Source organism: Tyto alba, unplaced genomic scaffold (genome assembly GCF_018691265.1).
Source record: "Tyto alba isolate M040663 unplaced genomic scaffold, T.alba_DEE_v4.0 Super-Scaffold_8, whole genome shotgun sequence".
In the NCBI taxonomy this organism is placed as follows: Eukaryota; Metazoa; Chordata; class Aves; order Strigiformes; family Tytonidae; genus Tyto; species Tyto alba.
This window is the reverse complement of record NW_024881329.1, coordinates 10,693,585-10,721,140: the sequence shown is the minus strand read 5'-3', so window position 1 is coordinate 10,721,140 and position 27,556 is coordinate 10,693,585. Positions and strand designations below refer to the sequence as shown.

The window sequence follows — 27,556 nt, the reverse complement described above, 5'->3', positions numbered from 1 at the left end:
GGTATATAAATAAAGGCAAGCGATATTCTTTTATGGAGGTCCTGTATTTGAGTAGCTTGGCAGAAGCCATAGGGTGTGAATGTATACCTACCTAAAGGTTCATTCCTTGCTGCTTGAAAAATCCCTTTGGCAACTGAACACTCATGGATTTTTTTGTTGTATCCTTCCTGAAATGGAACTGAATTACTAAGAAATACATTACTCATGGCTGAGAGAGCCCACTGAAGGCCAGAATTATGTGAATATTTATGAATTTTGGAGCAGGAAAGTGTTCACAGAATGGCTGTGTTGAGCTGAGGGAAGATCCTGTAGCACTCCCCAAATTAAGCAGAGAGAATTCTTTCCAAGGGCATCTTCACTGCAGGTGGAGCCCCAAGTGAAGTGTGACTGTTGCGCTATGCTTCTGCAAGATTTTGGTGGATGCATATCCTGGCCTGAGGGGTAGTTTTGTGGGAACTGGGAGCTAATCCATCCATGGCTTGTTCTTTCTACCTGAAATAGGAGTAAAGGAGAAAAAAGCACACTAATTATGCTTTGGAGAAAAGAGCCCATATAGGGAACCAGTGCTGAAAGACCCTAGGTGTGCTTGCAGTATTTCTTGCTGCTGGGGGGGCAAACTGTTCTGTTGGAGACCAAAAAAATGCCTGGGAAGGAAGGTTTTTTCCCGTATACTTTCTATATAGCTTATTATAGCCATGTCTTCCATGGCTTATTTTGAAGGGAGGAAAAAGCTTACAAGACTCTTACGGTTATTCTACCACTGGGGCATGATGAGAGTGGGTGTGTGATGCCTCACAAGACCCTAAAAACAGGAGAAAATTCACTGGCTCAGGTAATTGAAATTGTGTGAGCAGAAATTTTCCTTCCATGTCTAAAGAGCTGACTTCAGTCTAGAGTGGCAGTGCTCTCCTGCCTTTCTAATCACAAGTCTCTTGTTTTTCTTACTGACTTCCTCTTTATAGCAGCAGTCTTTTGCTGAACAATCCCCCTTATGCCTTCAGCTTTCATCATGTTCTAATTTCCACTCTACTGCTTTTGACATCTTGATTTTTATCTATCGTAACACTTGCTGTTAAACTATTCCTCCAGTGTATTGTGGCTTCTTAAACCAGCCTACAGACATTCTAAAAAGAATCATTTAAAAAAAGCTGTAGCATAATGCTTACTTATCCTCTCTCAAAGAAAAAATCTTTAGAAAATTTTATCCTGACACATGTATTAATTTGTTTTGTTGCTTTTTGTGCTCGGTGAGCTTGACTTGTCAAGTATTTGATGACCTATTGATGTGAAGGTGCACTACATCGGGACTTGGTGAACTGATTTCTGACTGGTAAACGTACTGATTAGTATAATCGGATATTAATATTTATATTGTCACAAAGCATGGTACGTTTTTCCTGGACTTGCTGGAAAAAGGGATGTTTGTAGCTAAAAAATGGAGGCTCTGCTGCCTTGTTCTCAAAAGGCTATTGCTGTACCTGCTCGTGAACTCGGTCAAAGGTGAATTAATTTTAAGTATAAATCCAGGGAGACTTTGCAGGAACAAATCAACCATCCCCTGAGACCGGCATGGATCTGTCTGTCTTGAATGATCACGAACACAAATGAGAGATGTGACAAGAGAAAGTTAGCAATACCCTTGTCAGATGTGGTGTTTGTGTGCTGAAACCTGACAAGCTGGCAGGACTAGAATAGCTTCGCAGATGGTACTTGGCAGGGTAGCGCACAGCTCTCCTCTCGCACGCTCCCCACCCTGCCTGTCAGCCGCCGTGCCCAATGGCTGCTTAGAGATTCGGAAACGGCAAGTATGAATTCAGCTCACAGGAGGCTGCGAGGTCAGACGTCAGTATTGCACTACGCATGGCTGAGTCAGTGACTGTGAGAAACTGAATTGAATTAATATCTGGAGGGGCTTGCGTCTTTGAACACTTAATGGACTGTATAGCTACAATCTCTTATACTTGAGGGGAAGATGATGGAGGAAAAAGTAAGGCTTGCTGATGGTGCAGTGAACTACGGAAGAAATAATGGAAATATCAAATATGCTGACCTTAACAAGTAATGCCAAAGGATGCTGATCTGGCTTTCAAAGCTGCTTTCTTGGAAGGAACAGAATTCCTTTGTGCTCTGATTTCAAAATTATTTCCATGCTTTTGTGTTTCTTCCCTGATAGATACAAGAGGAAGGTGCGTATCTGTTAACAGGAATAATCTGTGGGCATTATTCAGGAGAAGAATGAGGAAAAGTACTGTCCTTTGTGTGCACTGGTCAGTTGAAATGTCTGCTGACAAAGAACAGTCTTCAGGGGGAGGAAGAGGGGCATAAGCATTGTCATTGTATAAGTCCTAGCAATATAAGCAGAACAGATTTGATTTCTTCTAAAGCCTTATAGCGTTATATCTGTAACTTATTGTATAGATGAAGCTCTGTATCTCTATTCTACAAGTGTTGATTATGTGAATCATCCTAGGAAAGGATTGGATCTAAGTTTATATTTTAAGAAGAGTTAGTTAATATAAGTTTTGGAAGATAAAGGAAGAAAAAAGGGGTAAAAGTCTTGGTTAACATTCCACTGCTGCATCCTTGTCATTTAGATAAGGTTTTGGGGGCAATAAGTATATTGGTTTAGCACCATAATTCTTGTAGACAAGAACCAGTTTTATGAAACAAGTATGCTTATTGGCAGTATTCAGTAGGGTGCACATTAAGTTTTTGTATTGGAATACACTCTAATTGTTTTGGCAGTATAATTAATTCAGTTTAATGACTTCTTTTAATCATTAGTAATATATTCAGAGCAATATGTTGTTATGTATAAAGACAAACTGAACTCTCCTTCTACAGATGACTCCAAAGGATCATTAAAATGAAAAGCATTTATATTTTTTAAAAACAGCCCTTCCATTACTGCAAAAATAGGAAGCATACCAGCATGACAAATGTGCCATTTTGATGGTACTCTTTTTTCCTCCTTTACATTATATTAAATAGGTTTGCTTAAATAAAACCTTGAGCTTATTTGGTTTTCTTTGTGAGGCAGCTGCTTTTAAAGAGAATGCCTCTTCCCTTTAAAAAGGCAGAGTTTCCTTGATCCCTGCCTGAGGCGGAAAATAAATTTTATCACTGACTTAAAGTTCTTGAATGGGTGCAGTGCTAGTGTCTCAGTGTTCCTTTGGAGCCAGGAAAAACTGTATATTGAGTCTGTGAAAATTGTCTAAATCTACCAGTATTCATAGGGTTATTGGTTTGGTCCCCCCTCCCATAGGAAACGAATTAATAAAGCGAGACTCTTACCTTTCCCTTATAAACTTTTAGCTACTAGATGGTCTACAGATATGAGGCTTTTTCCAGCTTCAGTGAACGAGGAATTGAGGCTGTGTTTAAAATGTTGGGGGTATTTTTTTCTCTTACAGTTTTATATTAAACGCAGTATGTTGTTAACCACACAGGAGAAAATTTTGCCTATAGGCTGGTGTTGTGCTTCAGTCATTGCCCATGGCTTCCACAGCACAGTGTGCAGCTGGTGGTCATCAGCTGGGAAATTAATTGAAAGTTGACATAGCAAATACTTCTCTTCAGAGTGAGATAGAAATCTGAAACTATAATGACTTTCTTGGAGGATTGAAGTAATGCACTGTGCAGAGCATCATTGACTGTTGTAGGCTGGAGTTACAGATTAATTTAGTACGGCAGCCAGGTGCCACATGAGACCAGTGGCTTCCTGGCACTTTTAATTATCAGCACTTCACTGCTGTTTGAGAAGTACTGGTGTTTTATCTGCTCTGCTTAATGCTTCTGTGAACCACACTACTTCCTAACAGTTTGCCTGTTTTTGCAAATGGGGCAGCTCTGCTTTTGTCAGTTGGTTACAAAAAACCTCTTTTTTCCATCAGTTTAGGTAGGTAGCTGTGTCGACACAACTTTGGAAAACCCTAGTGAATGCCAGTTTGGCTTGCCTGAATCACTGGGGAAAGGTTTGTAGTTAAAGTTCCCACACGTTGCTGGTATGGAGCAAAAGGTTTTTGCATTTCCCTGCAGGAACAACCTCCTGTCCCCAATGGCTTTGTTAGTGGGGAAGAAATGATATTATTGAGTCTTTCTATCAAAAAACTCAAAATGATTTGATAGTTCTGGTGTCTTCAGTTTTTTGAACACTTGCAACTTCTTCTAAAGCCTTCTTTACAGGAAAATAAAAGCCACGGTGGTCTTTCACATGTACTGTCCACAGATGCAGCTCCTTTTTCAGAATAACTGATAGAGTTGCTCAGTGACACAGTTTTCATAGTCAAATATTGCACGGTAAAGCCCATGACTGTCTCTTCTGGCATGCTAGATTCCACCTCTTTATTTTCTCTTTGTTCAGATTTAAATTTGTTTTAGTTGTTTTGTTTATTGTAGAGCAATATTGTTGTATTTCAGCAGAATTATTTATCTGAGTACAGGTGCTGTCAAATGGGACTTCAGATTTTGTTAGTTATATATCCAACAGATCAAATTTTATTTTTTTTGTGTGTCCTGTGACTCAACAGGGATGAGATTTAAGATCGACATTTTAGATTGTTGTTACTAAGATGAGTGAAGATTCATGATTCAGATGGTGCTGTCTCAAGCCAAACTGCTTGAATTCTCAGAAATCTTGCAATTTTGGCTTGCATCTTGCATCTTCTTGCTAATAGATAATGTGCCAGTCTCACAGTTAGCATTAATCTGTACATTGAAGGGAAGAAAGTACAACATAGAAGCAAGCGAATGAATGGTGGTGGCCAGCTGCGATTTGAACAGCTCTTTGAAATTATTTACTAATCTATCTGTTTCAGAAACAATTGATTTAATATTTGAGGATCCTGTCCTCCTCCAGCTGGCAGCCTCTGCCTCTTTCGTAGTGCGGTGTGCTGGGTTGATGGCTTGTGTCCACGCTCCGAGGACGGATGGAGGTGGCTGGCAGCAGGAGGCATGCTGACCCGCACACGCTGCCCCTCTCTCCCGGGCCTGCTGACTGCACGTACCAAGGCAGCAGCAGCCCAGGTTCTGATACGGGGAAGGTACAGCTGGAACAGTTGTGCCCAGCATGTTTAGTCCTTCATTCAGACATGACTAAGAGGAAGTATGATGCCAGCTGAGTCAGTGTTACTTCCTGTAGCACCTGTTTTTCTCAACTCCTGTGAAGAGATTATTAACTAGGGCTTGCCCTACTTAAGTGTCAACTCTGAATCACTGCTTAGAGGGTAATGTGGCTTTAGATGATTTTTCTGGATTAAGAATCGCATTTTAATTGCCTTCTCTGTTAAAGGGTAATTCATGTCTGCTCTGCCAAAATGCGTGATAAGCCTGCGTATCCCTACAGTGGTTCAGTTTCATTTTCTACTGTGTTTCCCTTATTTAAAGCAACTAGAATGCTTTAGCTATGGAGAAATAGTGAGTCATACATTTTGATACTATTAAATGTGGCACCTGCAAAACTATGGTTTCTCACAGCATGATTAGAAATATTATCAGGGCTAGGATCAAAGTGCTGCTTTAACAAAGGCCTGATCACATGTGGCTTTATTAGGATTTGCTGAGGTATTTTGTCATAGGACTGCTATGTATGTGTTTGAGTATTTCACAGACACAAGCACATACACCCCTACCCCCTCACTTTGTGGGATAGTTGGTTGTACCATGATGCACAAATATAAATGCACAGGTGAGATACTGAAATGTGGGTTTAAAAAAAAAAAAAAATTGACCATTTCTTGTGAAGTTTTGCTGAAGTAGTAATGAATATTGTCATGTATAAAGAGGAACCAGACTTTGGTTTCAGGTTAGATTTTAATTATAGGCTGTAATTCTATTTCTGAGAATCTGTGGGCCTATTAAAGTGGTTGTGTTTTGTATGCATATATATATGGAAGAAAATGTGCAAAGGTTTTCCTGTGTTGTGGATTTTCTTGAAAGGGAGGTTTACAGATCTTATTCGCAGACTTTTGCACATTTCACTTTCATAATACAGAATTTATCTTTCTCTAATAGAGAAGTAAAACAAGTAAGGAGACACATTAGCTGTGCTGAAATGCTATCTATCTTAATATCTTCAGAATTGCATTGGAAGTCCTGAGGAAAATTCTCTTTTCTTTTAATGGAAGTGGTTGGATCATCTTTATTCTTGGACTGTAAATCTGAACATTTCCAGCCATAAGCAAGGCTTGCAGTTCTTTTACGTTATTCAGTAGACCTTTGGCTGACTTCACATCCTAAAGATGCATGTCTTAATGCAGCATATTTTAAGCTTGGCAGGAAACAGTATTGCAGTAGATTCTCTCTGCACCAAACTTCTGCTTTATCAGATACAAGATCCTTCCCTCATTCAAATGGGGTGGGGAGAAGCTTGTGTTCCTTTGCTGAGAGGTATATTTCTTATTCTTTGCATTGTGCTAATACTCATTTTGTGACAATGTAAACTGCATAAGATCTATCACAGCCATTTTGTTCTGATTTAATCTCCTCTTCTTACTGGTCACTGAAACCTGAAGCTCAAACATGTCATGCTAGATGTTTACTTTTTTGAATAGTCTTGATTTCCTTACCGCCCCCCCCACCCCCCATCTCCATTACTTCTAAGTAGCTTAAAAAAGGACACACTGTTCAACTTGCTTGTACAGTTCATGCTTTTAAAATTTGTTGTGCTTTTCTTAGCTAGGTCATTATTTTTACCTACTTGTATTGAATCTTACAGCATTCCTAGCAGTCATATTTAAGGTCTCTTGGTAAAAGTTATGGGATTTGCAGGCTGCGAGCAAGTGGGGCATTGAGGCTCCTGTGGGAAATGATGACCCTTCTTTATCTGTCAGACCTTGTAGCTGTGCAGACGTCTGTCTCAGTTATCCAGTACCTGAGGCTTTTGGAAAGTTCTTCAGTTAAACCCGTAAATAAGGAATGTTCTTATGCCCACACTTAAAAGGCAAAGAGCAAAGTAACTGGTTTAGGCATTCCAGTGGGGTACAAGGACACAGATATGTCTGTGCTGTCCTGATACAAAAATTTCTGTAATAAAGAGTACAAATAAAAGGCATAAGTATTTTTGGTAAAAGTCAACAATAGCTGTTGCAAGTTTATATGTCATTTTTAGATAGTTTCTGAGATTACTGGATCTTGAAACTGACTGGTTTTGTTGGTAGGTTTAATAATTAATTGCAAAATGTAACCAGTGCCTTAATTTAAGGAATGCAAAGTAACTTAGTCTAAAAAAACCTTAAACTGTTACATTAAATTTTGCTAGTTTGGAACAAATGTCCTGCTTGTTACTGACAGTGCTGTAGGTCTTGGCTTTAACAATACAGTTCATATGTCTGCTGTCTGGGTTATGGTGGCTTACTATTGTTTCTTCTGAGAGTAGCTGAAAATTTAAAAAACGGAATGTGCAGAAATAAATCCCTGGCTAGTGTGTCTTGATGTATTCACTAGTTTAAGGCTGACCACCATTTTAAGGGACAAGTTGCCAAAAAGGTGAAGTTAGTACTAAAAGCCTATGCTCTGAGAAGGGTTTTCCAAAACAGGTTTCACTGGAGAAAAAGACCCCTACTTTTAATGTTGTGGTTTGATTAAAACATTTAATTTAACAGTAAGGATCAAAATAAAATGCTTAGTTGTATTTGGCTTACCTGTTCTGGAAGGGATTTCTGGGAATACAGGCTCACAGGCAGGCTCAGCTGGTCAGGCAGTATGGATAATATTGAACTTCAAAACATGTACATGAAGTGTGAATCCCTTTGAAATTTAAATGCATAAAGTTCCTGAAATTTTGAAATGCTGAACATTTCTCTTATTTCTGTTTTCAGCACCTCATCTCGTATTGCTAAAGGAATAGACTACACAAAAATGAGCCTCCATGGTGCAAGTGGTGGACATGAGAGATCAAGGGACAGACGCAGATCAAGTGACAGATCTCGTGACTCATCCCATGAAAGAGCAGAATCGCAGCTCACTCCATGCATCAGGAATGTTACTTCACCAACAAGACAGTATCATTCTGGTGTGTTCAGATCTATAGCATCTCAGGATTAAAATTCTTAAACTTAATTATTTTGTTAAAAGAATACAAGAAAAAGCATTAATTGTTGATGCCGCAACAGATTTCTTGTATGTGCCCTGGGCCGTGAGTGCCCTTTATTGATAGGTCATACCTTTTTGATTCAGTCTGCGGTATGTATTCCTACATGATGCTCTTTAGTTCAAATCACAAGAACAGTCTATTTTTTCTAAGATGATAATAGACTAAACGGTTCTGCTTCACTTGGTAGGGTTTAGGTATTCAGAAATATAGGAAACACTTGCTTTTTTGACAAAACTAGTTTGTTTCTTTGAACTACAGCACTAAACACCAATTTTGATGCATAGCTTCTATATTATGTTGAACTGCATTTTCAATAGTAGGATGCTAAATTTTTCTTCTAAAGGCTTTGGGGAGATGAAATGGCTTATATGTCTTCAGTGGCAGAGACTTCAGGATCTCATATATGGACTGTTATTTTTGAAGGTTTCTTTAGCTAGAATAGATTTAATTGAAGGAATTAGTACTTAATTTATCAAGTTGCCATATTTTGTGCCTGGAAAGACTGCATAGAGCTCGGGTAAATCTGTGATTTCATTTCCTGTTTTTTCTCTTTCTACCTTGTCCCCACTTAAGATCGTGAAAAGGATCACAGTTCATCTCGACCAAGCAGCCCTCGTCCTCAGAAGACTTCTCCTAACGGTTCTGTTGTTAGCATGGGGAACAGCAGCAGAAACAGTAGCCAGTCAAGTTCAGATGGGAGCTGCAAAGCTGGTGGGGAAATGGTATTTGTATATGAAAATGGAAAAGAGGGAGCTCGGAATCTAAGAACTTCTGAACGAGTAACACTCATAGTGGATAACACCAGATTTGTTGTAGATCCTTCTATCTTTACTGCACAACCTAATACAATGTTGGGCAGGTTTGTATTTTCTTTTTTTTTGGCCTTAATCTCTAACTGTAGAAGAGAGCCATAAATGCTTTGTAGATACTAAAACTGTTTAAGTAGCTGGTCAACTCACATTGCTACAGCTGATCTGCTAACATTTAATACTACCGTTTTGCAAAGGTCTTGAAGTAAAAATAAAATGTAAGCTCTCCTCTGTATTTGGTAGAGGTGCCAATAGATGTCTATTACCTAGAGACAAGAGAGTTAGTAAGTAAATTAACATCTAATGATGTACTCATATCCTTCTATCTTGCTGGGCAATGGTTCTGTATTCAGTCTGCCTCATTCCATCTCTTGTTTTTTAAAGCCAGTTGCTTCATTAAAAAAGTAGTGAGTATAGATAGTCTCTTTCAAAATAGCCAAGAGGAAAGCCTTTAAGGAATTTATTTTGCTTAATGCACCTACCCTGACAACACTCAAGGTCAGCACATTTATCTTCTGAAATGCTTTTTGGACAGGGCAATGCCAGTATAACAGATCAGAGCCTCTCTGCAAAGACATCTATCGCTCAAAATGGTCAGTGGTTGAACAAAAGTCCACAATATGTGTGTAATAGTTTCTGTAGAATCTATAATGAGCAACATATTTAACGTGTTTACTTGGCAGGAAGAGATTCTATACTTTACTCTCTCAAATACTGACTGGTTTTGCATTGTCCAAATGTAGAGAGCACTGCTCATGAATTTGTGACGAGAAAGAAATGGAGGTTTATGTCTATACTTTGGATTTGGCTTTCTCATTAACATGTGGCTGTTTCTTAGCCCATAAGGATATACTCATATTTAAAATACGTATATATAAAGCTATTTGCCAAGGTACAGGTAATAAATACAATTAAACAATTTCAGCTTTGCTTAAATCACCACTGTGAGGAGTAAAGAGTACCTTGGGCTCCCTGTTTTGTAAAAGGTTGGAAGAGTTACAGAGGAAGCAAAATATGTGTCTGTGTAAACTGTAAAGGGAAAGAAATAGAAATAACAACAGAGTTAAATCATTCATGTAAAGCATTTCTATAATACATGTGTACTTGTAAGCATCCAGACTAACAAACTGGGAGGGCATCAGTCTGAAGTTATGTGGTGAAATAGTTTCCTTTTTCATGCCCAGCCTCGGAGTAAGTGGTGCTGGCTAACGCACGAGATTTTTTTTTGTGCGTGTGCACTGAGTTATTTTCCCTTTGGGACTGGTTCAAGGAACAAGCTTATTTTATCTTCTGCTAATTCAAAAGTAGGTTAATAAAGATATGGAAATACTGCTCTAAAATGCAAGTTATTTATAAACCCACTTTCCCCCAATGTCAGTTCACAGGACACTAAACAGGAACAGCTTAGCTAATATGTTCTGGGAGGTAAAAGTAACTATAATAAGAATGTATTATTTGCCTTAAGCCAGTATCCTGTTAGACTGCCTTTTTCCTAAATATTATTTCTTGTCTTGAAGATTGGTCAGGAAACACATGGCAAATCATTAAATGAAAAAAGTTACTTTGTTCTCCATTATAAATGCACACAATACACCAACTCTGTTTGGGTTGTGTGCATGAAAGCAAAGCTTTGCCATCAGACTATATCTATAAAGAAAACAAAGAGTGGATGTCAATGTTTTTTGTAAGCGTAGGGTGTAATTTGTAGAATCACAGAATGGTTTGGGTTGGAAGGGACCTTAAGGGTCCCCTAGTTCCAACCCCCCTGCCATGGGCAGGGCCCCCTTCCCCCAGCCCAGGGTGCTCCCAGCCCTGTCCAACCCGGCCTTGAACCCTTCCAGGGAGGGGGCAGCCACAGCTGCTCTGGGCACCCCTGGGCCAGCACCTCACCACCCGCACAGGGAAGAATTTCTTCCTTATATCTAATCTAAATTACCTGCTTTCAGTTTAAAACCATTACCCCTCATCCTATCCTCACAATCCCTGATCAAGAGTCCCTCCCCACCTTTCCTGTCCCCCCTTTAAGCCCTGGGAGGCAGCTCTAAGGTCTCCCCGGATCCTTCTCCAGGCTGAACACCCCCAACTCTCTCAGCCTGGCCTCACAGGGGAGCTGCTCCAGCCCCCGATCAGCTTCGTGGCCTCCCCTGGACCTACCTGATCAGGTCCATGTCCTTCTGATGTTGGGGGCCCCCAATAATTCCGTATCATGGTATGTTTTAAAAAGTCAGATAATGTTTGGAACTTGTAGTTTTCCCCTTAGTCTAACTTTGCTTGTGTTCTAGCAGGGAGAAATATGCTGTATGTGCTACCCTTAAGTATGGATAGCTTCTATTGGAATGTTATTTTAACTTTTGAATTAACCAAATCTTTTAAGCGAAATTGAGGTGAGTTGCATGTTCCTGAACACTAAGTTCTGGTTCTTAAACAAATTCAAATGTCTCTAATGAGAATTGCACAGCAAAATCTGTTCTGCTACATTACCCCATGAATGCCAGAGATGACTTGTTTTGGGTTCCCCCCCACCTTTGACACTGGCAGGAAATGGCCTGGTCTGACTTTTCTTTTGATCAAAGGATATTGGCAAGTTAAGATTGAAGAATAAAGCTAGACTTTCTGTAGTTACACTACCATGCTTTCTATTGTCTATTAGTCTTGCTAAACATAAACCAAACTGAACGGTGTACATACATACGAGGTAGAATAGACTATTTTTTCACTGCCATTTCATTAATTTTTGACATTTTATTTTTCAGATTTAAAAAAAAAAATCATTGTAAGGAATTCTAACCAAATTACTTTAATTCTTGAGCAGGATGTTTGGATCAGGCAGAGAACATAACTTTACACGTCCTAATGAAAAAGGAGAGTATGAAGTTGCTGAAGGAATTGGTTCCACTGTGTTTCGTGCTATTCTGGTGAGTTTTCAGGGGCAGGTACTGCTAGGACAAGCACTTTTGAGTATTAATGGGCATGACTTCTTGATTTAGCCTTACTTGCATATCTGAACTCTGTGGATGGAATAAATACTGTTCTTCTGTATTGTTCTCTAGAGGAGGAAAAAAATACTAGGTATGAAAACACCCCTAGGTTTTTCTATACGTGTGCATGTGACAGCCAGGGATAGAGAAAACACATGAAATGAACCAAAAAACTACTACCTGCCAGAAATCTCTTCACCTTCTATGCATGTAGTTCACCTAGTTCAGATACATTCAGCCCTTCTTATGCTGAGATTAAATGAAACAGAGTACTGGAAGCTAACTTACTGGAGGTAACGGAAGCAAAGCAAACCTCAGTCTGAGAAGAAAATGGCCCCTTATGTATTTCATATCTGCACAAACAGGTAGAGCTGCCATAGCGCTTTGTCAGAATTGGAATAGCAAAAGCTGAGTCAAGTATAGATAAAAGACAGTGTACATACACCAAAATGAGTAATGTTAATAGTTATCACTTAAATAACCGTTTTAACCAGAGCTCACTGCTCTGAAAGCTGCTCAGAAAATTTTTAAATTTGAGGACAATCAGATGCTTGAAGTTTAACATATGTTGCCCTTTTACATTTTAGGGGATTTACTTGTGGAGAAAGCATCATAAATGAAATGCTGAAATGTTTCTGTCAGTGAATGTTGAAGTGTATTCTGTTTTTTGTTTGCTGTATTACTGTAGGATTACTACAAGACTGGAGTGATACGCTGTCCTGATGGGATATCTATCCCTGAATTGAGAGAAGCATGTGACTATCTCTGTATCTCTTTTGAGTATAGTACTATTAAATGCAGAGATCTCAGTAAGTACAGAAATTATTAAAATAATTTGAGTTATAGAGACTAACTTAAGCAAATGGGGGAGCAGGGGGAGTAATTCCAAATGCTGTCCTTTATTGAGGTAAGGAACACGTGTAACACTATGTTGAGCAAAATCCATCCTTTTTTATCTCTTAGGTAAATAAAGCCCTAAAGATAATGGATGTATACTTCTTGAAAGATATTTCTGATATTTTGGTGTCTGATACTCATATATTTTTCTGCTGTGGTCAGCTCTGTGGAATACTTAAATTCTCTGATGCATTTGCAGTACGGATACAGTAACATTAAGTGGTATCTTTTTTGCAGAGGACAGGGAGGATAATGTATTCAACTCCTTGCTTAAGAGACTTAATCTGTGTTGCTATCAAAAGTAGCACAGCTGCGGTGGTGTAGGGGGCATGATGGTTCCCAGTGGGTATTGTCTCTTCAGCTCGTTCCTTCCCTGAGCACAGCTGAAATTTTGGCGGATGTTTAAATGGCCAGGCCTGTGTCTTCAGGGCCTGTGATCTCCTGGTGTTTTTGCAGTGCGGAGCCTGGCCCAAGGCCGAGCGGTGACATGCCAGCAGAGAGATCTGTGTGGGGCACCAGTGCCTTCACCGGCAGTGCCGCGACCTCACGGCGTGTCACCTGCTGAGTCACACTCTCGGTGCACTTTGTCCTTAGCAGGAGGATTTAGCAGCTCATGCTGTGAGGGTTTTGAGAGGCTTTGTGTTTAAGCTACTGCTTATGAAAAGTGGGTTGCATGCTCTACTTGTCCAGCAACTGGCTTAAGTAATGTTTCTTTTAGGAAGCTGGAGAGGAGTCTTACACACAGTTACCAAACATTTAGCAGTAGTAAAACATGAAGGAGGTCTCCTCAAAGTCACTCGTCTGTCCAACAGTATGTTAATATCTGCAAGGACAATCTTAGTAGTTTGACCTTCTGGTGTGGCTTCTGGTAAACATTTGAAAAAGGTCTGATCTTACACAAACTAATAGACTAAGTGTCTTTAAAGTTTTCTGTAGTAAATACTACAAAATAAATGGAACGGCTGTGTTTTATTCCTGCCTTAATTTTTTGAATAAGCTTTCAAATATGCCTGTACTTAAAATTTTGTTCCAGGTGCTCTCATGCATGAATTGTCAAATGATGGTGCTCGCAAACAATTTGAGTTTTATCTAGAAGAAATGATTCTCCCACTGATGGTAGCCAGTGCCCAAAGTGGGGAGAGGGAGTGCCACATTGTTGTGCTGACAGATGATGATGTTGTTGACTGGGATGAAGAGTATCCTCCACAAATGGGAGAGGAGTATTCACAAAGTAAGTTTATTTTCATCATTTCCACCAAGCCATGCTACGGCAGAGGTAGCAGTAAATGTGCTTATTTAACCTTTTATACATAAGTGGTGTTAGCAAGGTCTTTACAACATCACTAATGCCTCATCAAAAAAACCCTTAGTTTTGGTAGTTCTGCTTCACGTTTTGCTTCACAGAAGCGTATGTTGCATGTTACTTTCAAATCTAATCAGAAAGAGAAGCTAATTTTTTTACTAAGGTATTGTCAGTCAATGAGGGGGAAGGAAATACCTTCTCAGAAAGAGCTTGATGAGAAAAATGGGTAGGAGTCACATTTACTGTGGAAGAGCAACTAGAGGGGTGGGTTTTGCGGGGGGGGTGGTGGTGGTGGGTATGAAGTATCTCTTAGTATTTTGGAAGTATACTAGCTTGGTGTATGGATGACTTAAAGCACTGGTGAGTGGAGTGTCTCTCCCTGCATCAGAGCTGTCCTTGTAGCTGAAAATGTTCCTTCAGTATGAAAACAAATTCAGGGTTTTGTGGGGCCTGTAGGAGCTTGAGATGGTCATTGTGCTCCAGTAGTATAAAATCTTCTTAGACGTCTCTTCAAGGTATTACAGTTTTGTTTGGTGGTTGTTTTGGGTTTTGTTTTTTTTTTTTTTTTTCCTAAATACACCACCACCAACAGGAAAAAAAAAAAAACAACTTACATTTTTGGAGGATGCAAACCTGCAGCTGTTCCTACAGAGAGGCTCAATGTGAATATAGATCAAATGTGGCTGTTCTGAGCCAATTGTGTTACTACATTAGGTATCTAGGACCTTTATGTCTCAAAGATGTCAATTAAAAATACCCCCTACCCTAAGTAATTAGTTAGACACACACTTGCCTTCTGTACTTTTCAGGAACAGTAGATTAGGATCTCTGCAGCTCTACAGGATTATTGGCCCCAGTCCCTTCTTTTAAGCTGTGATAATTAGATTTCCAAGGTGTTCCTCTTGTTCTGCTTCACAACTCTGGGTTTTCTGAAATTAATTTGCAGATCTCTTGTAATGACAAGCAGAACTGAAAGATTTTATGATGTCTGCAGGAATTCCATCAAAAAGTTAAAAAAATTGATGTCTTTTGTGGAGTTGGGGTTGGGAGTATATAATGTGATTTGCTCTGTGAAGTGTCCTACTGCATTCCTAAATCCACCCAAAAACCCCCTAACTGTATAAAACAGACTAAACTGATATGGAAAAAGACATGTGCAACCAACCCATTTCACAGTGCCTTCAGCCATTTTTCTCAAGAGTTCTTGAGTCTCTCACCCTATTCTGAAATAGAAATACTAGAGTAAAGCAAAACAGTGAAAAAGATAAATCTTTAAGACTAAAAGTTCAATCTTCGAATACAGTTTTTCCTCATTAAAATGTATCTTTAGTTATTTACAGCACAAAGTTGTATAGATTTTTCAAATACATTGAAAATCGAGATGTGGCCAAATCAGTTCTGAAGGAAAGGGGGCTCAAGAAGATCCGACTGGGCATCGAAGGTAAGAGAAGCATTGCTTGTACACTGACTCTTTTGGGAAAAAAACTGCTTTATGATCATCTCAGAAGTTGAAAAAATCAGGGTTGGTATTGTCTTTCATACTGATGATAAAATGGCCAGAGCAGGAGTGGCACCTAGTAAATAACTGGTCCAGGTAGAAAAGCCCATTACAGGCCCATGACTGGTCTACAGGATATATCTGGTTGCTAGAGTGTTCGCAGAGGAACTTAGGTGGTTTCTACTGACTTGCAACTGCATCTCATGCCATTTGCCTTTTAGTTTTCACAGAAAATCTCTGTGCTTTATTTGAAGTAATGATGCATTTTTATAGCTGTATGTATTCTGTTCTTGGTCTGGTGTCCTTTTTAGGGCTTGAAATTAAAAATTTTATGTTAAGTGGCAGGCAAATATTTTCTTCCACAAAATACAAAACTATCAAATGGATCATGGAAGTGAAAGAAATACTAATCTGAAATAAACATATTGTAAGTTAGGAGGCTGATCTGTAAAATCTCAGCTCTGGCTTTGCAGAAAACAACTACATAAAGTAGTCCTAGATTTTTATTGTGAACATGACAACTGTATTTCTTTGCATTTCATTTTCCTTCTGATTGTTGACCCAAATATTTAAAAATCCAGCCTTTATAATTTGCAGGATTTCTATCATTATCATTCACTCATCAAGCTGTTATGTTTGTAATTTACCAACCAAAAGCAAATGCTTCTACCTGCTTTAGATCTCTGAAATAATAAGTAAATAAGCTCAGCTGAATGACGTGTGAGCCTTGATTGACATGCTGTTCAACTAAACAAAAACTGGTTTTCTGTGTAATGCTGGCTAATACCAGGTTATTGCTGCTGGCGTTTCTTGTTATAGACAAACAACTAAACTTTAATGATAGTGCCCCATAATAACGTGTAACTTTCTAGTAATGAAAATTTTCTTAGGCAGGGGGAAGAGGTGACTCAAACAGAGCATAACCAGAGTTGATAATTGGTCTAAGGTGATGTATTTTCATCATCTGAGGAAGCTGGGAGGAGTGCACTGTGACTCCACTTGGGAACTTAAACCACAGATCAGAGCAACACTGTTCTCTGCTTTGGAGATCTTGTGTCCTGCTTTCCAGGTCTAAGGTTTTAGAAACAGCTGGCTGCTTTTGGCTCAAGAAGGGAACAACTAGCTTTGCCTGTGAAACTTAGAAGAGTTGTTGTCTGGTGGCAATATATTCAGTATTGCTGGCACTGTAGCCTCTCTCCTTACAATTTGGGTGGTAGTTAAACTGCTGCCTGTGTCCTCCTTGCATAGATACAATTAAAAACATGATGGCATCTGTTTCCATTCAGGGTGTTGATGGTGGTAACTGCTACTCTTCACTGCTTCCACATGCTGCCTTTTTGTAAAAGAAAACCTGGAACTAAACAGCATAGGAAATGTTAACTTCTGCTGTGCTCTGTTTCTTAGGTTACCCTACATACAAAGAGAAAGTGAAAAAGCGACCGGGTGGAAGGCCGGAGGTGATTTACAACTATGTCCAAAGACCATTTATTCGGATGTCGTGGGAGAAGGAGGAGGGGAAGAGTCGGCATGTTGACTTTCAGTGTGTGAAAAGCAAATCAATTACAAATTTAGCGGCAGCAGCAGCAGATATACCCCAGGACCAGCTTGTGGTAATGCATCCTACCCCCCAAGTAGATGAGCTGGATATTCTGCCTATTCACCCTCCACCTAGTAACAGTGAGATGGATACTGAGGGACAAAACCCACCTCTCTGATCTAGACTCTTACTAAAACAAAAGCATGCTACTTTAAGGTGACTGTACTCAACTCATACTACACTGCAATTCCAGTTTTTTCCATTGTGTAACAGTGTTTAGGATATTGCAGTATGGACCTTTGAAAAGACCAAAGGGAGTACCTGATTGTTTTTGAGAGAGTACAGATCAAACATCCTGGGGTTCCAGTTACATACATGTATGTGTTTACGGTAGGTTTGTGACATTGGTGATTTGTATGCTGGACTGTCCTCACTCTTGAGCCCATCAAAACCAATGGGAAGCTGGTGGCTAGTGTACATCAGTATTGTTACACAGGGTTAGAATGCAGAATTGGAATTGATAGTAGCACTTTATAAATGGTTGATAAATGGAAATTGAAGCCATTTTTTATAAATGTATTGCACAATACTAACAAAGTGCTTCTATCAAAAGTATTAACTGTTCAGAGTAAAACTATTTATAGATTGACCCTTTTAAAGTTATTGTATATGGTTGAGCACAAAACTACTTACTTTTGGGTTTTTGGATTGAGGACATGATTCAATTACCCATGTAACATCTTGTTAAACTAAAAGTTCTTTAGTGAATTTTTTCACTTGTTTGCAGCGTGAGCCATGTTCAAGAATTGTGAACAAGGGATAGGGGCTTTATCTTAAATTCTGCCTTACCTTAATCTGTTCACAAATATTTATTTAATACATTTTTCATAAGTGTCATGAAATAGGAAAATGCAAATGGTTCATTCTTCATTTATTAATGATTGTAAACAAGTTTTTCATGCAAATAAAGTTTCCATTATTTTAATGGGTTTGAATTACCTGTGACTGAGATCAAGTATACAGATGAATTTTGAAAGTAGTTCCTTTTCTTTCCTCAGAAGGATGGTTAATATTATGTGAAAAACAAGTATTTCTTAATGAGAAACCTGGTAATGTCAGACTATCTTAACCTACCTTAGTGTTGTGTTTTTCTTAATGTGAACTTGAATGTAGGAGGAAGTAATGCTAGCTTCTCTAGAAATTCAGTGCAGTGACAAAAGCTTGTATTTAAGGCATTGTTTTTCCTCCCTTTTCCCCCAAGGCTAAAGAAATGATATATACCAACTGCCTCTAACATGCACCTTTGGCAGGGTTTTATCAAATTTATTTATCAAAGTAAATGCTCCATCTTAGAACAAGGGAAACATTTATTTTAAAAATATTTAACTGTCTAATACATTACACTTTAACAATATTTATAGTAAAGGATTCTTACAAGAAAGAATAAACAGCTTTATGGTACAATTAGTGTAAGAAATATCCACATGGGGACTGTTTTGCAGTGTAAAAACACACCATACATCTGAAATGGTCATTTGCATATAAAAGCTACCACTGATGCCAGTGAGTTGCACAGTGATTTAAAAAAAATTTCAAACAACAGAATCCAAAATATACAAGTATTGCAAGCTATACACAGCTAACCAAATCAACACAGAACACTGTAGCAGGTTATTCCACTTTGTCTGAAGTTACACATGGTAGGATGAGTTGTGTTCTGATGCAGCTTTTATGAAATTTGTACATAAAAGCTTCTCAGTCCAACAAGTTTCACAGACTGTAGAACTCCACCAGTAAATGCACTTTGATACTTGGATGTTGAAGCCAGGTGCATCATTTACAAGGGCCAGGGCAAATCACTGAAGTCTACAGGGCCACCCAGACCTGCATCTGCTTCAAGAAGGCTCATTATTACTGCCATTGCTGCTTCGTCGTTGCTCGGGCTGCTCGATCCTTGGTCATTGTCAATCATGTCAATGCCTATATGTGAGTTCTCCCCTGTCAGGGTAAATACAGTAAGTAACCAGAAGTTCAGTTTTGCTTCATTCACTTCCCCTGCTATAGGCACTTGCCCTGGGACTTGAGGTAGAACATCGGAACAAGCCAAACTATTCCGGAAGCATTTTATCTGTTTGATACCTAGGTGCTATCAGGGATAGCACTGATACCTGGGTCTCAGAGGACAAAAGTTAGGTCAATCCTCAGCAATGACCAGTATACACCTAATAAGGATGACTTTATATGCTCTACTTCAAAAATAAGTCTAGATTGACATCTAGGAGTCAGGCTAGCCTTTCTTCTTCAGTTTAAAAGCACTCACAAAAAGCAGGTGAGGAGTTCAGCTAATTTACACTGATTCTGCAAGAAGAGAGGCTGCCACGGCCTATCTAAAAAAAATTGTAATATAAAGTAAGCTACTAGAGTGGTAGGTTGAGGGCTTTTGTGCCTCATCTATAGCCTGCACATGGTGAAAGCAAGTTACTGCTAAAAACCACCATATTGTTACAGTGGTCTGTATGTCTTTATTGAAGCATGTTAGTGTGTGATTTCACTTACCAAGAATAGAGGAGTTGTCAGAATATGGGTAACCAGAGTTATCCTGGATTTGCCCAGACAGTAACCCAGCTGAAGAAATGTCTGGAGTGCCACCATTCAGGATCTTGAAAGAAAAAACAGAAGCCATGAAACAGCATGATATGTTGCATTACGTCTTAAACAGTCCTACAGTGGGATTTTTAATGTAGGGAATATGGGCTTCCTGATAAAAACCTAACACTTAAAGGCTAGCTATCAGACTAGTTGTAAATTAGGAGCTACTTCCTTTGTATTATGCCCATCAAGCAGCTGTCAGACAGTACATCACTGCCAGAAAGGAAGATACCACATCAGTACTATGTACTGAACTTCTGGAAAGTTACTAGAAAAAGTCCTCGGGATTTCTTTGGGTCATCTTTGTAAGTATTCCATCTGCAAGTGATAGTAAATTAGTTACCTACACATTGCTTTTGAATCGGTAAGTACCATATAGGTAAAGTACTGTCAACTAAAAACCTTAATTTTAGGAATCTAATCCTCACAGGCAGAGACAGAGCGCGTGAGCTAAGCATTGCTCCTGGAGTGTAAGCCTAACCCTTGTTTGGTACAAGCAGTACTGTGCACACCAGAGCTCACCAGAAATGGAAGGACCTTCTCTGTGATTCTTAAATAGTGAGGGAATAGTGACCTTGAACCAGAGCTCTGAACTGCTCCGCTGTGCATACACACCAGGAGGGAAGTACTTGTGAGCCCCCTTCTGAGGGCAGCGGCAGCTGGACCTGGGGTTGTTTCTAACAGCTGTAGCCTCCTAAGGAGAAATATTGAGGAGGCACCCTCTCAGAAATACCGAAGTCTCCGTGTATATGTTCCTTTATTCCATTACAGTAGCTCCTCCTAGATGTAGGTGTTGAATTACTGGAGGGCAGAAGGAGCAATAACAACTATTCATAGAATTATAGTTCAGTTTGTTCCAACATGAAGTTTTAGTTCAAGGACAACGACAGCTAAGAATAGACAGAAATATTTACTGTCAGCTATATGCTCCAGTACAAGCAATTCTTACATACAGTCATCATAGTTTCTGGCAAAAAAAAAAAAACCAAAAGTAAGTCTGAGGCAGTGTTTGAATGCACAGAATAAGGATTTGGATAAATGTTCTTCTTGCCTTGAATGTAACTACCAGAAGCGACAATTTACTAGATGACTTAAATGCAGCCAGTGGAAGTGTTGAGGTGGCTAAGTGATGGTAATGGTACGTAAGTGCTACTCAAGCAATCTTAGAACAAGGCATGGTACATGGTATTGATACAAAAATAAACTGTCAGGGTGCAGTAAAGCATCTAATTGTCATATTTGGTGCTACAGCTCTACAGTAAAACTGGTGATTGATTTGAGCACAGTCAGTGCTCAAGCAACAGCACTTCCAGTGGTCACCAGTACGTGGTGTTAAAGAGTTTTTGGAGGATCGAGGTGGGAGGAGAGCAGTTTCTTGCAGCTCAGTTAAACTGGCAGCTTTTGAAATCCACCAGCTCTTGTTTCTTTTTTTTTTTTTTTTTTTTTTTTTTGTTTAAGAACTACTGGTCTCCGCACTTTAGGGACTACTGTAAAGGGATTTTGGCCACCAGAATACTTTGACTTCTTGTCAGACTTTTTCAGCCAAGCAGCCAGGAGTTCAGTATCCCATGTAATTTTACAGGCATGACCTCATGTTGCTTCTCACTACTGCTACAAGACTATCTGCAAAGCTGGTTCTTACCTTCTTGCCCCCTGGGGAGGATGTGTCGGGTGGTGGGGTGCTGGTAATGTTCAGTGGACTTGAACCACAGCTAGAAGGTGATGATCCTCTTATTCTAAAATAAGGATAAAATAGGGAATGAATTTACCAGCAACTTTAAGATTCAGATGACAGACGCTTGGAGTTTCAAATGCTGGCTTCAGTATCAAGTGGCATAAGGCGTTAAAAGCATGAACTTCATTTTTGCAATTTCCTCACTTTCCCAGTGTTACTCAAATCAGCAGTAGCACCTTTTAGTTGCAGCTAAACAGTTGTGTGTAAGTTGTCCAGCTTGCTCAGTCTGCACGCTTTACTTCCTCTACCCTTGATTTGTTCCTGTGCAGATCTCAGTCAGAAGAGAAAGGTCCTGGGTACTGAAGAAAACCTAATTTTTCGGATTTTACTTCGATTTAGACCAGCTAAGAATTCAAGCTGCCTCAGTCACCTAGACTCCCTTAAGTGAGCTACTGCTACGGTAGTACACTGGATATCTGATATAGTTAATTTTTTTTTAACTGTCCAGCATTTTTCACTTTAATTTTCCATAGCTTGATCAAATATCATTTTTTATTTAATGAATAATGTATTAACTGTAGAACCAACAAATCTTACACTAAAGGGAGGAGGGGGCAGTTAGAGAGAAAAGCAATGGAAATGGGAATCCTATCCTTGGCAGAGTTCCCCTGGGAAAGCTGAACAGAAGGCAGCTTGGAAAATAGTAACAGCTGCTGAAAAAGGACTGGAACTAACCCAGGGTCTTGAAATGAGATGAAAACACGGGTGGTAAACTATACTACTACACTCACTGAGGCTAATTAAGTGTTTTACAGCTACTAAAAGATGGTCAAGTTTCAAAGTATTGGTTCAGCCTTGGTGTGGCTTTTTATTTTTAATTTTCTTTTCTTCTATTCTTCTTAGGTGATAGGTCTGCCATTCCCTGTGTAAGTAGTCTCTCCTGCAGCAGAAACAAAACTATGAGAAGCAGACTGAATATTTTCCTGAATTGCAGCTCAGTATGGTTAAATTACTGCCACTAAACATCTGTTGGATGAGACCACTTTTACAGGGAAGGGAATAATTCCCAAGGGGAAATTCAGGCAGAACAGTTACTGTTAGCCAGTAGAAATTAAGTGACACGCACTGCAAGGAGCTGCTCACACAGGTAAGAGAGGAGATGGACGTTCTGAGAAACAGCTCCGTGTATTACTGCAGCCCCTTCCTGAAGGGTGCTACAAGCCTTCCTGTTTAAACCAGACACCTACATTTTGAGTTTTAGACAGACTGCCTCGGGGCTGGCAGAGCTAGCTTAATCATTGGGTCCTTGCTCAAAGAGCTGTGGTAGAACTGCCCAAGCTGAACTCTCATATCCAAGAACTCTAAAAGCATCTGAGCAAAGTGGATTCCACGAAAACAAAAATTGCTTTTTTGGTATGCAGTCACTAGCTTTGACATTTGTAAGTTGTGCCACTTACACACTTATGTCATTGGGAAAAGAATATTTGGGAAAGGAATTTGTTTCTAGTTAGCTGTTCTTTTTAACTACTGTTTCTGGTAAACAGATAATTATCACCACTATCAAAAAAGTTCCAATATCAGTCTTTTACAGTAGAAAGCTGGAAGGCTGTAACTTTTTTGTTCTTTCACTATTTTCTCTTAAAGAACAATACTGATTTTCCTCTAACTTCATACTATTTTCTCTCACCTGTGAATCTCCATGATTTCTTCAGCAATCATCCTCCCTATTTTACCTGCCCCAGCTCTCGTTCCACCTGGAATTCCAGGCACAGTAGGATGGGTCCTTTTTGGGCCACCTGAAATGAGTAAATATCTTAAGATCAGATAAAAGCTTGCAAACCTTTTCCAAAAAAGCAATTGTATTTAGGCATGCTTTGACAAGCTGCAGGACCTTCTGAACTGTATTTATTTACACTTCCACCAACTGGTGAGTACCTTTAAATGTATGGAAAGCTCTGACTTGCACCAAGCTATGCTATGTCTCTTTGTCATCCCTCTGTGCCAGCAGGCACACAACACATCCTGACTTTTCAGGGTCTTATAGTACCTCTTGTCCAGAGTTGGTACGGAACAGACTGTCAGACCTGCTTTATTCTGTACCTGAACAGGCTCATCTCCAAACATGTTTGTTCTTTGCTTTGTGTGAAGAATGTACCAGTGCATATTCCATCCAATATGGGATAAGCCCAAGCTACCTGATGAACATAAATAAACCCCCTGTAGGTAACTGCAAGTATCTAAAAATGGAGGAAAAAGCGTGGTCTGAACAGTTAGAAGCTCACTGTAACTTTAATGTGATTTGACATTTGCACAACACTTGAGAGGTAGTCAGGAAGGAGCCCAATACACTCCAAGGCAGAGTGAAGAAAAGATCATGTACTGAAAGGGCAAGAAAGCCCTTAGCATTGCTTACTCATAATGGATAATTTCATTCATTTAGAAGTTTATATTTAACTATAGCAACCCTTAGTATCGATGGCTCAGACCCATCAGGAGGTCAGACGGTTCACCTAACGGGTCATTAATCCTTAGCAGAGCCAGAACCACTTGAAATTAAAATTTGCTCAATTAACTTTCTTTTGTGGGGACAAGAACTGTCAGCATGAGGATATTACACATCTGGTTTCTTTTCAAAGGCTGTGTTGTGGCAAGAATAAGTTTGTTCTGTATGTTTTTCCATTCTCAGAAGGCCCAGACACCATGCTACTGCTGTTACTCTACCTTCAAAGCAACTAACCCTCATGCCTACATGGCAGCTTTTCTTCCTACCACTGTCACCTGTCCCATGCTTTGCCACCTTTCCTCCTCCAGATTCACTTACTGAACCTCATTTTTCACAACAGATAACGGAGAAGCCCAGCTTTGCTCAAGTCTTGCAGTGTTCTAAGTGTATTGTGTACAGCTTACAAAGTAATCCTAGCCATGTGCAATATCCTTGTTCCACAGCTATAAAGGCATAGCTGATCAGGGTAGTACCTAGCAAACAGGGTCTCTAAATGCAACGAAACTCTGGAAATAATCTCAGTACTATCACCATCTTTCTTCTTCCATCTTTCATCCATGGGCCATCACTGCATCCTTCTATTCTCTCTCACTTCCACCCTGCCCCAGCAGCGCTTCAGTATTAAATCAAGCCCTGCTCTGCCTTATGCTACACACCACCTGTTATAACTGATGGTTCAGTGATCTGCAGCATTCATAACAAGCCCATGGTGATTACCTAGAGGTCAGGCTTCATGCCTTACACAGACACAAATCAAGGGCAGGTGAGGGACAATAAGCTGAACAGCCAAACTATGGTTGTGATCCAATCACCCTCTGCATAGTCATCTGCACTGAGCAAAGAACCTAAAGTCATTCTTGGACGATGTACAAATAGCACCACCCATGAAGGCAAACACTCCTCCAACCCTGTTTACACTTGTGTCCTTCAACTGGCTCATTCACTTCACTTTGACCAGTTTATATCCAAAGTTGGTATTTAAATTCAACAGGTCAAGAACCGCATTAGCACTTCCTTGCCCTAAAACTTATTTTTTTTTCAGATATTAACCAATTCACAATGCAAAAGTACAGCAGATTTATGCATGCAGGATTAGATGCTAACAAGGCATGGTGGCAAATAATTTCCTCACAGTACAGCAGTTACCTTCTCCAGCCTGAAGCACACTGTCCATGCTGTGTGGAGAAGCTGCAAGCTGGGGAAAGGCTGCGTCTCCACTATCAAGTACGTTGGTGCTGTGGATTTCAAGAATTAGAAGAATCAGTCATAGAAAACCCTGCAAACCAGTCACTCTGCCAGTGTGTCAGAACAGGATGCTTCAGGGTTTAAGTAGTTTGTGAGTCAGCATCACCTCAGTGAAAGAAGCACTGTGAGTGACACCAAGGCCAGATAAACCACAGAAATAAACCACCATGTTACCACTCGAAGTGTGCAATACAGAACCCAAACAGCTTTCACAAGAGAATTCCTCTTAGTGTGAAGTCACTGCACCTGTACAGAACCCTCAAGTAAAAAGAGGAGGGGACATCCCTACAAAAGCAAAGAAATGCATCTCCCATAAATCCCTACAAAGACTGGAACCCCAGGTTTTCCTGAAAGAAACAAAACATTTGTATTTCTTCAGGCTTTAATAAACAGATATTAAACTACTGCAGTTAGTAAACTAATTCCTCTCTCCCCAGATATGCAGTTCTGGGTGTTATCTGGCAAAGATATCTATTGTCTTATAGAAGATATACACATATTTAGGTCAAATCTCATCTGAAAACAGCGCAAAGCAATCATCAGCATTTACATGCAACTGCTAAGAGAAGAAATACTTACGAAACAACTGTATTTGTTGAGACAATGTATTCTACTTCTTTGGTCCAAGGGTTCATGAAACTGAACCAGCGACTCCGCAATGTAATAAAAGAGCCATCTTTTATTTTAAACTTGTAGCAGTTAGTTGTAATTTTTTCTCTTGTCTGCAAAACTAAAAACAGGCAGAAAGCAAGTAACGTTGTGTCAAACAGCCACCATGACTACATAAGCAGAGCCCTTATCAGGAAAACTGATAATTCTTCCCATCAGCCCTGAAGAAAAATGTTATTTCTCCAGTCATCCTCCCTCACCCAACCTGAACCACAAATATTCACTAAAAATCCATGGAAGTCTAAAGATAATCATATTGTTTGGCACATGGAGCACAATGTTCTTGACTAAATCATTTACAGAGAGATATCCAAATCTTTTCAAGTTTGTTTGGTTTTCTTACTATACAATTGTTCCCAATGTTTTTACAAAATTTCTTTACTGAATTATTAATAATTGTACCTTGTCTATGACATTCTGCAAGATGTCCTATATCATCTTGATGAAAATATTCATAGCACGAAGTACCTAGAAGTTCCTGGGGTAAGTATGCCAGAATGGCTGTTGCCCTTGGGGAAGGGAGGTGGAGGGAAAAAACAGAAGAGATAAAAATTCGTTTCATGTTGAAGTATTAGTGACAGATTTCTAAAACTCACCCTGAGGTTGGGTAAGGCTCACATAATGTGGAAAGGTATTTGCAGCTTAGAAGATAAAAAAAAAAAAAAAACAAAACCAAAACATCATCAAGAATACTCTTTTTAAATCTCGGGTAATTAAAAAAAGTAGGTAACACCAAAAACCCTCAGATATTATATTTGACCTATCACCAAAGGTAGAGATGTAAGACTTTGTAAATAGCTTCGGAAGTATATTGTAACTTTGAGAATTTAAACCTGAATAAAGCTGCCCTGTAGCAGTCACAAGATCATAAGAAGCTTTCTGCATAAAACACCACTGAAAAACAGACATCGAAGGTTTGAAGACCTGCTATGCTCCTTTGAGTACCCACAGTTCTGCTGCTGCACAGAGGATAAATTGTAGCGTACCAAGTGCTTCAGGAGCATTTTCTCCTCTCAAGTCACAAGCCTTAGTGGGACAAAAAACTGTCCCACCAAACCCTGCACCCATACACAGTAGAAAAGAAAGGCTAACAAATAGAAGGTTCCTGAATAAGTACTAAGAGACCTCCTCTGTGTCTGTTTTAAACTGAATGGGAGCATGAAGCAAATAAACCAACTTTTTGTTTTACCAGAACCAGCCACAAAGTCAACTCATTTTCTTCCTCATCAGAAAACTAGAACGAAATACACCTGCGATCTGTGACATGGGAAAGATGTGGATTCTTGATCTGACTCAAGAAGCCATTGGCAAGGATGGAGGACATCTCAAGAAACCAGGAAGAGACGACACTGTGCAACAACTTGGTAGCCCAAGCTTTAAACTATGTTCAAGAGGAAATGGCAAAGCAGCACTTCAGGTAAGTGACAACGAGCCATAGAGCAGCCTAGCACAAGGTGAAAGGGTCTTTCTGGACAGGGAAGAAGCTATAGAGGGCCAGTATGCTGAACACCCTGGAGATCTGTATGTTAATGTAAGACAAGAATTCTTTCTTGAGTTGTTAATGATTTAGAAGCTGTAACAAATTCCTCAGGATAACTCATCTAACCCAGAATACCAATGTGAAAAATTAACGGGGGGCAGGGGGGAGGAGCAGGGAGAAGATGGACAGAAGAGAATTGCTGTCACCTTGTACATTAGGGA

At 39.6% G+C, this 27,556-nt stretch overlaps 2 protein-coding genes across 15 annotated transcripts in view; one reads left to right on the top strand and one right to left on the bottom strand.

The window, feature by feature from the left end:
• Positions 1-18,293, top strand: part of BTBD10 (BTB domain containing 10) — a 30,568-nt gene extending 12,275 nt beyond the window's left edge. For 5 of the 6 annotated variants that reach the window (XM_042785334.1, XM_042785332.1, XM_042785333.1 and 2 more), the window contains 7 exons: positions 7,818-8,011; positions 8,666-8,951; positions 11,714-11,816; positions 12,568-12,688; positions 13,810-14,007; positions 15,410-15,520; positions 16,982-18,293. In XM_042785334.1, coding sequence (XP_042641268.1) covers positions 7,858-8,011; positions 8,666-8,951; positions 11,714-11,816; positions 12,568-12,688; positions 13,810-14,007; positions 15,410-15,520; positions 16,982-17,292 — 1,284 coding nt within the window. In that variant the 5' untranslated portion in view covers positions 7,818-7,857 and the 3' untranslated portion in view covers positions 17,293-18,293. Of the gene's footprint in view, positions 1-1,828; positions 2,187-7,817; positions 8,012-8,665; positions 8,952-11,713; positions 11,817-12,567; positions 12,689-13,809; positions 14,008-15,409; positions 15,521-16,981 lie in introns of those variants that run through there. The other variant, XM_009972718.3, reaches the window with a different exon arrangement.
• A 110-nt stretch (positions 18,294-18,403) lies between these two features.
• Positions 18,404-27,556, bottom strand: part of ARNTL (aryl hydrocarbon receptor nuclear translocator like) — a 51,902-nt gene continuing 42,749 nt past the window's right edge. For all 9 annotated transcript variants that reach the window (XM_042785329.1, XM_042785328.1, XM_042785327.1 and 6 more), the window contains 7 exons: positions 26,258-26,364; positions 25,766-25,916; positions 25,088-25,176; positions 23,126-23,234; positions 21,406-21,499; positions 19,671-19,773; positions 18,404-19,112 (listed from right to left, as the gene is read on the bottom strand). In XM_042785329.1, the coding sequence (XP_042641263.1) occupies positions 18,952-19,112; positions 19,671-19,773; positions 21,406-21,499; positions 23,126-23,234; positions 25,088-25,176; positions 25,766-25,916; positions 26,258-26,364 (814 nt within the window). In that variant the 3' untranslated portion in view covers positions 18,404-18,951. The remainder of the gene's footprint in view (positions 19,113-19,670; positions 19,774-21,405; positions 21,500-23,125; positions 23,235-25,087; positions 25,177-25,765; positions 25,917-26,257; positions 26,365-27,556) is intronic.